Raw genomic sequence first — 14,230 nt, 5'->3', positions numbered from 1 at the left:
ACAGGTGCTATTTTCATATCAGAGACCTCAGCTGAGCTCAGTGCACAGGAAAATTTGGACGCTAGGAGATAATTCCTCCATCAATATTGAAGAGAGAAAGGGACAGAGAATCAACAGCAGTACATTAAAAGCCACAAGACCCAGTGATTATGAACATCTTTGGGGTTAACTTGTGTGGGTTGGAACTCTGGCTCCACAAGATTTAAGAACATAGGGAACATGAATCAGGCAAATCTCAGTTTCTTTCTTTGTGAAATTGGAATAAAAATACTAAATCATTCATAAACTTGTACAAGGATTAGATTATATAATGCATATAAACACTTACAGCAGTGCCTGACATCTATGAAGTCCTCTATAAATATTAATTATTGTTAATGGGGAATCCTTAAAATTCTCTATGGTCTGTTTTATTTAGCAAAGAATCTTACTCCATGATTAACTCTTTTTCAAGCTGGAAATCAGGAGAGGCCAAGGAAAACAGAGGGAAGCAGCCAAGCAGAAGAGCCAGGATTTGCTCCATCCCTAGGACACACAGATGGGAAACTCATGAACTGCCAATTCCCCAATAAATCCATCCTGCAAGGCTTCTCATGGAGCAATAAGCCCTAGATAGTTTCCTTCTCCAATTCATTTTCTGATAACTTTTAAACAAAGAGAAAGAATTCCAAATTCTTCTCTGGAAGAATAAAAATAAATAAATAATAATAATAATAAACAATCACAAAAAAATAGCAAGCCACCTCCCATTAAAGCTACTGTAGGGTAGATGAAGTCTCTTGAAAATGTGCAGAAGAACAGCAATATCTTGATAAATAAGCTACAGCTGCAAGGTGCTTGTGCCGATAATAAGTAGCATGGAACAACTGCCTCTTCCACAAAACCCAGGGATTTATGTCCAGTCTGCCTGCTTTGAAAACTAGAGAATTAACTCATGAAACCCATACATCAACACATGGAGAAAAGGGAATCACAGTATAGAAATGAAATTAGCATGAAATTAGTTAGCTGTAGGACATAAATAGAGGTACTGACATATCTGTGCGTCTTCTGTATCGAATGTCTTTGGAGAACTCACCAACCCTGGTCTGCAGTTGATGGCCCCCGTGATTTATTTCAACATTTTCTACCCTAGGCAGGTTGTTTGCAAAGTCCTTCAAGTATCATTAAGACGAATCAGGAAACACAGATAATTCTTCAGGAGAAGAATATGATTGTGGGAAGACACTGCTTATACAGAACATCCACAATGTGTCATTTCAGCCTCCAGAACAGCGCATTACTATATTTATTAATCCATTGCCACAGAGATTACAGCAATCTGACACAGAGCTCTAATGAATTTTTGGCACGTTTGGAAATTGTGACTCTTGTTGTCCAAGGAGCCTCGTAAATCAACATCCCCCCTTTTATTGCAGTTGGCTTTTCATGGTGTATATCACACTGAGAAATGGATTACATGATCCGTAGCTTTAACTACCTTGCATTAGTTGATCGTGTACTATGGATGTGTATTACACAGTGTATGAATCATAGGGGAGCTAGAATACGTGTGACAGATAATTTAAACATGAAATCGGTGATGCCTGGGAACAGGTAGAAATAGAGTCAGAGAAATACAGGCAAATACAAGTCAAAGTGAATGGATGGGAGAACCCAGGTATTTGCTGCTGGCTTAACACAAACTTATTAGTAAAGTGTGGTGTTCAGAAAGAGTGCTATTTCACCATTCAAGGAGATGATTCTTCTTCATACTACTCTGATCCTCCAATTGCTGCTTTGTCCCTTCTGTAATCAGACCCTTTCAGTTTACAAATGGACATTTAGTGGCAAAGGTGATTTATTTCTATGAAGTCTTACTCTACCTCTAAGATGAAAGAAGATCATAAAGTTAATTTGCCCAATATCCTAATGCACAGTGGGGAGTCAGAAAGCCTAGAGGCTAGCTTACTTCCTGTTAACCAACCTGCTTTGAGAGCTAGGCTGTTATTTAGCTTGTATCTCAAATTTCCTCACCTGAAAAGTAGGATAATTAACAAATGATCTTCCTAATTCATTGAGTAAAAATCTCATGAGATCTTATATTTGCTCTAACTAGGGCATTTGAAGGGCACAAGGTAGACACCCACATAGATCCTGCCAGGAAAAGGTTGTTTGTTTTCAGAAGAGACATAGAGAGGAAGTAGAATGGTGAGGAGCATTCTTGAAACAACCAAAGTTCATCTGCCCTTCAAAAGTCAGGCCATCTTATACTCCTGGCATCTCTCATTCTTTACACAAGACTGGTCCATTCTTGTTCAAACTGTGGCTTCCTAACTGGGTCTTCCTGCATGGGCCCACAGTGGCCACTCTGGGTTGAATCTGTCTGATGACTTTAGAGCTCAGCTACTATAGGAAGTCACAAATGTCACTACTGCTCTTCAGACACATCAGGCTCATTCCCATATGAGGGCCTTCACATTTGTACTTCCTTCTTCAGATACTTTGTCCCATCACTTCACAGGACTTGTTCCCTTACTGCTGCATTTAAATCACTCTTCAGATGTCCCTTTTAAAAATTTGTTTTAATTAGTTACACATGACAGTACAATGACCTTGACATATACATTTGAATCAGATGGGATATAATTTCTCATTTTTCTGAGTGTACAGTTTGCAGAATTACATTGGTCATGCAGTCACAGCAATAATAATGTCTACTTTATTCGGCTGTCCTTCCATTCCTCCCCCCCAGATGTCCCTTTTTAATGAGACCTTCCGTAGACACTCCACTTAGTGCTATCTACTCTAGTATTCCTTTTCCTTTATTCACTTTTATTTTATGAACATTGCCTGTCTCTTTCTGACATACATTTATTTTTATCTTTTTCACTCATTATATATCAAGTCAATGATGTCAGAAACTTTTTATTATTTTTAACAACTATATCTCTTGCTTAACATAATGACTCACATCTAAGAGATACTCAACTAATATTGGAGAATGTATATTTAGTGAGTGAGTGAATGAATGTGCAGCTGTTCCTGACTTGTGATTCCAAATTTCTAAGAGGAGAATTTAATGTACTCATTTCATATTTTTCAAAAGAGAAGACTCTAATCAATTTCTGGCTGACCTGTGAGTTGTCATCCATGGCCAGTTGCCCATTCCTTGGTCTGATTAGACAGAGATGAGATGGGGCCACTTCATGTGGCAGAGCGCAGGCACATAGAGCACTAGGGCTAAAGGGAGGCGGATCCCTTAAGGAGGACCTTGAATGGCCCAGCCCTGATGGTTCTGAGAGTGCCAGCTTTGCTCTGGCAGAAAGAGAGAGAGGCCATATGCCTTTGACTAAGAATCACAAGGTTGGAAACTAGGTTGCCTCTTCCATGTACCAACTCCCCATTCTCTTACAACTTTTCTTAATATTAGTTTCTTATTCTGCACTTTATATTAAATTCTATGTGAAACTAATAATACTGATAGTTAATATTTTCTATATAGCTTAACCTTGGGAATCCTCACAGCTATCCTCTGAGGTAGGTACTATGATTCTCTTCATTTTGTGTATGAAGAAATGTGAAAACAGAGAAAATAGGTTGCCTGGGGTCATTTGGAGAGTGATCAACACAACCAGGATTTGAACCCAAGGACGTCTGGTTCTGTAGCTTCATCTAACAAGACCATTTTTATCCATTCAGTCCACAAGCACTTGATAGGAAGTCAATATTTTCCTAGAAATAAACATTCCCATGAGGTAAACACATATAAATATGTTTTCAAAATGACAAGATTATTATGTACAAACTATGCTTATTAAATACACATTTAAAATACATTAAATATACATTTGGTTCTGTCAGTTTCACAGACCTAAGATCTAGTACTCTTCAATTTTGCCTCTCTTTTTATGGATGTGCACTGGATATTACTTAATTTGGGGGCCCAGAATGGCAGAATTGTCAGTTAAGAAAGTCACCAATTTTTATAGCAAGCAAATATGAAGACCCTAAAATACTGATTGGTCCCACATTATACTTTCTTTCTGGATATTAGCCATACTGTTTAATGACAAATTTAAAAAATTGTGTGAGAAACAGTCCAAAGTGAGTTAAAGTACACAGCAATGCATGGGTAACACATATTCATGTTGAGTGTGTTTCTTTTTCCCTCTTTTTTCTTTTGCTGTCTTGGAGATTGAACCTGGGACATCATAACATACTATGCAAGTGCTCTACCACTAAGCTTTATCCCAGACCCTTGTTTGAGTTCTTTGAGCTATGCTTACAATAATAATATCAACAGATAAGGTGTAGGATAGATGCTTGAAAGGGGAAGAATTTATCCATCACTTTTTCCTTTTGTTTTTCCTTTTGGTACTGCTGCTTGAACCCAGAGGTGCTTCACCACTAGCTGCACCCCACAGCCCTTTTTTAAACTTTTTTTTTGTTTGTTTTTTCAAGTCAGGGTTTCGCTAAGTTGGTAGGGCCTTGCTAAGTTGCTGAGGCTGGCCTTGAACTTTCAAGCCTCCTGTCTCAACCTCTCAAGTTGCTAGGATTACAGATATGTGCCACCACACCTACCTTTGTCTTAGGACCTACCATATGAAGGCACCATAACAAACATAGAGATACACATGGTATATAAAACATTCTAAGTTCATGCTTATGAGGCTTCTTTCAGAATCACAGAAAAAAACTTAAAAAGTCAACATGTGACTGACCCAAAACCTGTGTAACATCATGTAATGCCGGAAAGAAGCCAATAGTTCCATCCCTTGAACCTGGAGAGCTTTCAGTCACTAAGTAGTATGTCCTTGTGGGCATTTTTCTATTAAAGAAGACTGTGTATTCCCACTCCATTAAACTGAAGCAGGTAAGTATTTATCCTGTGTTTCTTAGGAAAGGCCTTATAGGGATGAAAAAATAGTCATATTTATAAATGCTAATCTATATTGCACTTCTATTATTTTCTACTTTTAATAGCATATAGGTTCTGTTGGCTCTAGTTTTTATTTCTTCTTGCACATGTGCATTGTACAGAAGTCCATCATTTGCTGTATAGAGTCTTGATTTCTATTCTTCTGGTGAAGCTTTTCAAGGTCATCCTGGTCTCATATCCATCACTCACGTGTGCCTCCCCGATTTCCTTTGTCAGTAGTACACATCAAGATGATTAATGGTTCAATGTTCATATTCAGAAATCTGACTAGATAACTGTCGTTTTATTTGTTGGAATTTATAATTCAAAAAAACATTGATGAAGTTGTTCAAGAAAAGAGATCAATACAAGTCAGTTTTACTTATTATGAAAGACAAAGCTTGGTAACTTGTTAGTTTAAATAGGCTCTGTACCTGCATACTCCCTAGGAATGAGCTAGAGGATTAGGGAGGGGTATCCAGTCTTTTTAAAGTGACTCTACTGCAGTGCTGAGAGAAAATACTCAAACAGGAAAGATTGAATACCATCTTGAGCTAGAGATTTTTTCACTGACAGAATGAGAATCTATGAGTTTTGTAAGAATACCTTACTTTTATTCTCTTTTGGCAGGGAGTATTAAGTATTTACTTACTTTAAAATATTATTAATCCATTATTTTTACTTAATTATTTACCTAAAAAGATGCATTGCTTTTATAAGAATGACAAGGGCTTATTATTAAAAATAAAATAGGGACCATCAAAAAAATTTTTAAAATCCCCTGAAATCTACGGTCCAAGATGATTTTGGCCTCAAGAAGAGGTATTAAAGCAATATAAAGGATTAAAAAATATCAAAATAAATTCAAGGTTTTATACAAAATTTGTAAATGGTACAAGGTATGGGTTTTTGTCAGCTTTTTTGCTGCTGTGACAGAGAGACCTTACAAGAACAATGTAGAGAAGGAAAAGTTTATTGGGGGGGCTCACAGTTTCAGAGGTTTCAGTCCATGGGTGGCTGACTCCATAGCTCTGGGCTTGAGGTGAGGCAGAACATCAGGGCAGGAGGGTGTGGTGGAAGAAAGCAGCTCAGGACATGGCAACAAGAAAGGAGAGAGGGCTCTCCTCACGAGGGACAAAGCATAAACCCCACTAGCACAACTCCAGTATTCTGACTCCCCCAGCCATACCCTGCCTACCTACAGTTACCACCCAGCTAATCCATTCAAATGGAGAGTTAATGCACTGATTAGATTAAGACTCTCATAACCCAATCAGACCACCTCTAAATTTTCTCACACATGAGCTTTTGGGAGACACCTCATATCTAAATTATCACAGTGCATTTCAAGTTGAGAGTTTTATTGTTTGTTTTTCCATAAATTTTGTTTACGTGGCTATTATTTTAGGAGAAATACCTTATTTGCAATCTTAATCTTTAACATATAAATTTCAAGCATATTACTGTTTTATTTTTTAAAAAGTGAAACTATAAAATTATGATAAAATATGTTAATATTTTAAAGTGTGTCAGCCGGAAAATAGAAAAGAAAAAAAAAGGAATACCCTAAATCAGGCTGAATAAAATACAAAAGTTACAACACATCAAAAAGACAAGCAAAACATAACTAAATCATAGATAAAATTACAAGAGAAAACAAAATGGGAAGAAAGGATAGCATATGACAAGGAGCTAATTTTGTAATATTCTAAAAATGCCTACTCTTAATAAAAAATCAATAAAAAGTAAGACCAGAATGACAATATAATGTACAAAAGACAAATACTTCTTCACAGGAGGAGGAAAAATCTGCTTTCTTTGGGATTAAATTATCAATTAGTATTGATTTCACTAGCATTTAAAAAATCCATAGTATATATTTACTTAAAATGCTAGAAAATTCCATTACAGTAAATAAATGGAAAGAATCATATTATCAATAGGCCTGTGAATCTCAGTTGTCTCCTGTTCCCAGCTATGTGATGCTTAGTCAGTCTGCATGTGGCCTCTCATGGATAGGTAAACCCAGAGTATTCCATAGGATTCTGCATTGAAGTCCAAGAGTGTTTTGGAATTTTCGAGATGACAAATACGCAATGCTCTTACCTCTACTCTGAGATGCACTGGTAATTTTAGTATAAAAATGAATGATCAATAATTGTTCAAAATATAACTTTTGAATATGCTGCCATGATTGATAGTTACGCCTCGACCACAATGAAACTCAAACTATTATTAAAAAGGACCTTCCCCTCTTTCTTAACACTAAATTCAGGCTCCTGGAGATCTTTCATAATTTCTGCTTTGAGATCTGGTGGTGCTGTTGTGTTAAAGTTGCAGGTTTCTGTCAAAAAATCCCACAGCAGGTCTCCATTTTCATTACCATCAATAAAACAGTCAGTAATGTCCATGGTGGACAGAAGGTCATAACACTCATACTTGATCCCCAGGTTGTCCAGCATCTGAGTAAGGTGAGAAGATGTGACATACTGGCAGAGGTCATCTCGGGGTAGGCGGGATCCATACTTTTTCCACAGCTTGTCCCAGCCACTGATCCCTGGGTAACAGAATAAAATTCACATGTTCACTTATTCTTTCTTTCATTTACCTCCTGCCAACCAGTACACTAGATGTTTGGAAAGAGCAGTGAACAAAACAAAATTCTCATACTTTGTGGAAGTCAATTTAAGGAACACAGATGAAGGAGAGGGTTAAATAAATAAGTAGACATGTCAGATGAGGATAAGTGCTAAGTGAAAAGCTAATCAGAGTAAGGGATGAGGAGGCTAATGAATTTGAAGAAGTGTCATTTTATCTAGGGTGGTCACAGAGAGCCTTTTTACTAAGGTGACATTTGAGCAAAGACCTAATAGCAAGCCATGTAGACATCAGAGGGTAGATTACTCCAGGTAGAGAAAAAAGCAACCGCAAAGGATGTAAAGCAGACACATGCTTGACCTATTTAAGAACCAACCAGGAATTCACTCAATTGGAGTTGAGTAACCAAGGAATAGAGTAGAAAGAGATGAGGTTAGATGAGTGGCAGGTGTTCCAGATGAAGTGCCAGATCACATGAGGACATATTGGAAACCACTGTAGAAACAAATTAGAAGTTTATGGTCTGATGGAAATGTTCTATCTGTGTTGTCCACTATGGTAGTCACTTACCACCTGTAGTTATGCAGCACTTAAAATGTGATTAGTTGTTACTGAGGAACTGAATTATAGAATTTTAGGTTTCATTTCATTTTAATCAATTTTAATTTCAACTTCAATAGCCAAATATGGCTCCCATATTGGAAAACACAATATTAAGAGACTAATTTTCATTTTAATAAGGCACTCTGGCCATACAGATGAGAATTGACTCCAAGCACATAAGAGAAGAAGCAGAACAGTGAACTACTAAAGACAAGAGGTTGGACATTTTTTGTATCTTATGCTCCTAAATCCAATGGTATTTGGCAGCAGCTTGGATTTAGGGTATGAACAAATGAAAAGAATCAGTGGAAACTCCAAGGATTTTTGCCTAAACAAGGGAAAGGCAGAATTGCTATTAATTCGAGTTTGGAAGAATGTGGAAAGAACATATTTAAATGTATCAACAGCCATGTGGTTTGGGAACTATAAAGTTGAGATACCTACTGAATATTCAGGAGGTGATATAAAGAAGGTAGTTGTTTGTGTTAGTCTGAAAATCAGAAGAGAGGCTCCAAGAGTTTTTTTTTTTTTAAATGAAGTGGAAGGAAAGAGCACAGTAAATAAACGATAATTTAATCAAACCAAAGGGTAGCTTCATGTCCATACACCATTTATAAGACACTGCTGTGGACTGCCATTAACTAGGCTTGCTACAAATTTTGCACCCCAACTTTAGAAGACAGTTTAGCAATATCTGTTATATTAATTGAAAATTTAACCCAGCATAGAAGCTAAGAGATATATCATGTGGTTTAAGTTAATGTTCCTAGAGTTAATTCAACCTAAGAGATTATCCAAAACAGGAAATTGGAAATAATAAATACTCTAGGTACTTGATATTCTACTAATGTTTCAGAAGATGGAGAGATACTTGCAGGATTTGCTCTAAAAAGGTAAGACTGGATGAGGCAGAAAAAAAATTAAATTGTAGTTGAATTTAAAAAAGATTATGAAAATGTATTTTTAAATATTTCACACCAAAGATAGTAAACTGTCTTCTCAAAAGAGAAGCCCTGTTGTTATTATTATTATTATTATTATTATTATTATTATTATTATTATTATTATTAAACCTGGTGGAGAGAAAAGAATCAAACACCAATTGCGGAAAATTTGCTGGTGTCAGTGCTGTGACTCAGTGCCACTTCTGAGCTTAGCAATTATACACTCTCTGACTGATGCATTATCATAATGGCTCTCAGTGGGCACAACATATGGTGTTACTTTTGCTTTCAACATGATATAAACCATTTTTCCCTGTGTCTTAAAAATAACACACCACGATTTGCCTGCTTCCTTAGGAGAAGACAGAAAACTTGGAGAAATCCTTCTATGTCATCTCCCTTGACTAGATAGGCTGTCTTCAATTTGGCAGCTCTCTCAACTGAGACCTGACGACATTATCTGCAGAACTATGCCACCAGCATCATTTTAGTTGGGGATACTCCTCATTTAAAACAAAATCCAAATCTTTAGTTCTTCTTTCTTCTATTTTTTCACCCCCAAATCAAATCTTTCATCTTCATAATCAGGAATCGCTGCTAGTTATCACTAAGTGCATATTTACTGAGCTGGGTTAGTTGTATAACGAATGCTTAGGAACAGAGAAAAGTGTCTTTCCCCTCAAGCAACATGCATTCTAATAAACTGATCCATAAATGCAGTCATTTAATTCTGATTTCAATTTCTTTCTTTTCCCAATTAGTTTTACATGTTTACCCTTTATTGTTTTTATCTGGGCATTTCTCTCTCTCTCTCTCTCTCTCTCTCTCTCTCTCTCTCTCTCTCTCTCCTCTGTGCATGTGTGTGATTGAACCTTTTATTCCTGTTTATTTTAAAACCCACCTGCAAATAGTATATTTTATGTTATTTATATTTTATTTTTTGGTAACAGTGACTTAACCCAGGAGCTTTTTTGCCACCATGCTGCATACCCAGTCCTTTTTATTTTTTTATTTTGAGACAGGGTCTCACTAAGTTGCTAATGGACTTGCTAAGTTGCTGAGTCTGGCTTGGAATTTGTGATCCTTTTTCCTCAGCCTCCTGAGTTTCTGAGATTACAGGTATGTGCCACCACATACCTATAGGCAGTTTAAAAGGAAATGTCCTTTGTTGGGGGGGATGGACATTCAGAGCTAATTATAGTTCTTATATCACAAGGTAGAAATAAACAACTGTTCAGTTCAGATCAAACATATTTTGAGTATCTTCTGCAGGCAAAGGTTTAATAAAGATCTGGCAAAAAATTAAGAGGCAAAGACCCTGCTCTCAAGAAACGCTCCTGAACTCCCTATATGTAATAGCACATTGCTTAAAGTATTTACAGATCTGAATACTTCTTTAGATTAGGAGTCTTTCAAAGGTAGAGGAAAGCCAGGTGTGGTGTTCATACCTGTAATCCCAGTAGCTTGGGAATCTGAGGCAGGAGGAACTCAGCAATTTAGCAAGGCTCTAAGAGACTCAGTAAGACCCTGTCTTTAAATAAAATACAAAAAGAAATAAAAAAAAAACAGCTGGAAATGTGGCTCAGTGGTTAAGTGTCCCTGGGTTCAATCCCCAGTACTCCACCCACTCAAAAGAAGAGAAGAAATATGATGGTTTGGTGCTGGGGATGTGGCTCAAATGGTAGAGTGCTCTCCTGGCATGCGCAAGGCGCTGGGTTCTATCCTTAGCACCACATAAAAATAAAATAAAGAAGTTGTGTCCACCGAAAACTAAAAAATAAATATTAAAAAAATTTCTCTCTCTCTCTCTCTCTCTCCCCGCTTAAAAAAAAAAAAAGAAATATGATGGTTATCTCAGTACCTTTCAAAGCCTACAATTGACAGAGTACAAGCTCACAAAACGGAACAAACAAAATCCACAAGTAACTATACTATACAGCAAACATGGAACTGAGGTATGTTTTGAACACTGCTGATCCCGTACCTCATCTTCACCCAACTAGATGATCAAATGACTCCATATTTCATTACCTTAACATCTAATAAATTTCAATCATAAGTGTCCATATAATGCTCAAATAATGGTAATTTGGTAGATTCAATTAAATAATTCATCCAACTGGGAATAGGTTAATATCTGACTGCTGGGCATATAAGAACTCAGGCTACATGGCTTACCTAAGATGATCTTTTAGAGCAAGATGATTCTCCAGAAACGTCATTGGTCTACCTAGATGAGATCTTGGCTAGATGAGTGCTCTTAGGAATTTAATTTAGTAAATAAACTCTAAGCTGTTCTGAGTCTACCTACAATGAGTACTCCACTTTCTTCATTGCAGAGCAGATATGGATGAAAATATTATGCTAAAACAAATGAAATACATCCTGAAACATCTTTGTTGTTTGTTGAAGCAAATTCCATGTAGAAGGTGATCACAAGATCTTGATAAAAATGGAGTGCAGTGTGAACCATTTCAGATTAGGTATTCCAGTATTCAAGTTTATGAGCTATTTGTTTCTTTTTAATTTATTTTATTTATTTATTGGTACCAGGGATTAAGTGCAGGGCTTTGCACATGCTAAATATGTACTCTACACTACACTTCCAGCCAGATTAAATGTTTTAATCTGACAAGTTGATAGAGAATGGAGTTTGAAGAATTAATTCGGTTGGCAAGACAGGCTAGGGCAATTCTTCCTATAGGAGGAGTAGGAGGGACACAGATGGAGCACCTCAGTCTGGAAAGAGTTCTTAAACATGTCTTTTATTCATAGAGTAGACTAGCAGATATGGATTTGAGGCTTTATCATGAAATGACTAGTAGCAATGTGGATTATTTCAGTACATGTTTATTGATATAACAATATCTGGTTAGAAAAACTTTTGTGGCTAAATTTGTTTCCAATGTTGGGAACTAAGCTTGATGTACTTTTAAAAACAATGAACTATATTTATATTGGATACAATCAAGTAAATATTGCTATTTTTTAAAAGGAAACTATAGTTACTTCCAGACAATGAGAGGACAACAGAACTTGTCTCAGAAAATGTGTTGTTGTAAGGCAGGTTGGTGGGTGCACGGGTTTATCTTGGAGATAGAGGTAAAGCAAAAGGGACTTAAACTATGCCATGTAACAAAAGGATTAGACTAGGAAAGTGAGGAGCTGGCATCATAGCATTGAGCTAAAAGAATATAGGGAGGTCAAAAGAAGTTATGAGAGTAGGTCCAAGGGAGGTGGGCCCTGAGTTCGCAAGAGAAAGACCAGAAAGAAATTGGCTGTGAGACCTTAATGCTGAATTCTGTCCTCTGCTCTGCCTACCCTCAGGTCTCAAAGAATAATGCTTTGGAGAATGTAGGAGGTTAGACTATGTCCATGCCTGTATATGGTGGAACAAGATGAGAAAGGGTGGGTGCAGCTCATGCAAGGTCTAGAGAGAAAGAATCAAGTGGTGAACTACGAGCAGAAATTTTGAAAAACAGAGGCTGGCAACCATCAGGAGCATGTAAGCCTGAGCCCAGGAATCCTCAGGAGTATAGGAATGATGAGGGGGAAGGAGAGACTACGCATGTTACTTAGGATGAAAGCTTCAGTCATTTACTTAGTAATTATAAGAGTTAAGTACGACCCTATAGGATTAGGGAACCTGGAGGCATTCCACTTAAACTCAGTGGATTAACATATATAACATATTCCTTTTTCAGATGGGATGTTTTCTTGAACTTTAAAGAAAATTATCTTGGAAGTGTGTTTATTTCTTTCATTTTAACATCTTTAATTTATTTAACACTTCTGATAATAGCAAAAATATGAGTCATTTTAGCATTAGGAGAGAGAGAAGTGAAGAATTCAAATAAAAGATCTAAATCTATTTTCTCTTTTCTTCAGTGGTTCTTCTTTTAAGAAGATATGGATGTGGTATTTCTTCCATGGCAGTTAAGCCCTCTTTTAAGAAGTGACCATGGGAAAGGAAAGAGGAAATCAGTCCCAGTGTCATAGTCTGACTTCTCTTATTTATTACATTCTTATGTTTAGGAATGACGGCAGTTTGCAATATTTTTCTCTTTAGGACAGCTGTCTCCTATACTATAAGCAGTATAAAAAGAACCTGTGAACTGCATATTGAGAAAGTAAGAAAATATATATTTATTTCCACCATCCAAACTACCTTGATTAACTTTTTCCTCAAAATTCTTTTCAGGCATGTCTGAGGTCCTGGGTTTAATCCCAAACACCACAATCATCCAACCAACCAATCATTCAATGAATAGTTTTCAAAAAGAGCTAACTTGTTTTTGAGTCTTTACTCCCTCTTGATTTTTTTTTTAATCCCTGAGTACATATTTATATAGCACATATGAATCACATATATGGATAGATACAATGTAGGTATGATTATCCAGAAACAGACCTTGAATTAGCTAAGGCTCAGAGACCAAGTTTACATAAGTGGCAAGTGCCTTAGTTTTCTTGCCCCATGTATCATTCTTATGTGTGTCTTCATTTCTCTCTCTCTCTCTTTCTCTCTCTCTCTTTCTCGTGCTAGGGATCGAACTCAGGACTTTGTGCATGCGAGGCAAACACTTTAACACTGAGCTATATCCCCAGCCCTGTTTTTCACATTTCTTGATGCCAATAAACTATGGCTTCTAGTAACTCATTCATAACATGGCCAGCAGAACACTGTCTATGAGGTTACTTGGTCAATTCTCAGTTGCATAGAAAACTCATGACACTTTCTAAATCTGGATTTTTAAAATTAATAAATATATACTCATATACTCTGATACTCTAATATTTAATTCCTAAAAATATTTTAGAATAAACCAAATATAAATATGAGAGTGAACTTGCTATTGCTATGAAATATATTTTAAAATCAAACCGTATTATTTATGGATGAATTGCTATTTATGTATGCAAGAATTCTTCTGGTCCACTGACGCAGATCATCAAGAACAGACTTTTGACAATGTCAAGAACTAATTTTACTTTTATGTTCCTAAATGCAGTGCAAAGTACTTCAGCCCAGTGTCCTAATTTAGAGAGAAACTAGTAGAAAGGATCCTGTTTACATAATCTCTTTTAAATGGAAAGTCAGACTTTTCCCACATAAATTCATACTTTTAACTAACTAGAGATAAAAAAAAAGTATATCAAAATGTTCTCATGGGAGCAGGTTGTG

The 14,230-nt window shown here is 36.5% G+C and overlaps 1 protein-coding gene across 2 annotated transcripts in view; it reads right to left on the bottom strand.

Moving 5' to 3' along the window:
- Positions 1 to 5,857: 5,857 nt before the first annotated feature.
- Hnmt (histamine N-methyltransferase) overlaps positions 5,858 to 14,230 on the bottom strand; it is a 40,501-nt gene continuing 32,128 nt past the window's right edge. For both annotated transcript variants that reach the window (XM_005315832.5, XM_078017326.1), the window contains one exon: positions 5,858 to 7,457. In XM_005315832.5, the coding sequence (XP_005315889.1) occupies positions 7,102 to 7,457 (356 nt within the window). In that variant the 3' untranslated portion in view covers positions 5,858 to 7,101. The remainder of the gene's footprint in view (positions 7,458 to 14,230) is intronic.

Source organism: Ictidomys tridecemlineatus, chromosome 7 (genome assembly GCF_052094955.1).
Source record: "Ictidomys tridecemlineatus isolate mIctTri1 chromosome 7, mIctTri1.hap1, whole genome shotgun sequence".
Classification (NCBI taxonomy): domain Eukaryota; kingdom Metazoa; phylum Chordata; class Mammalia; order Rodentia; family Sciuridae; genus Ictidomys; species Ictidomys tridecemlineatus.
Note: the sequence above shows the minus strand (reverse complement) of the source record. Positions and strands in the feature narration are given on the sequence as shown.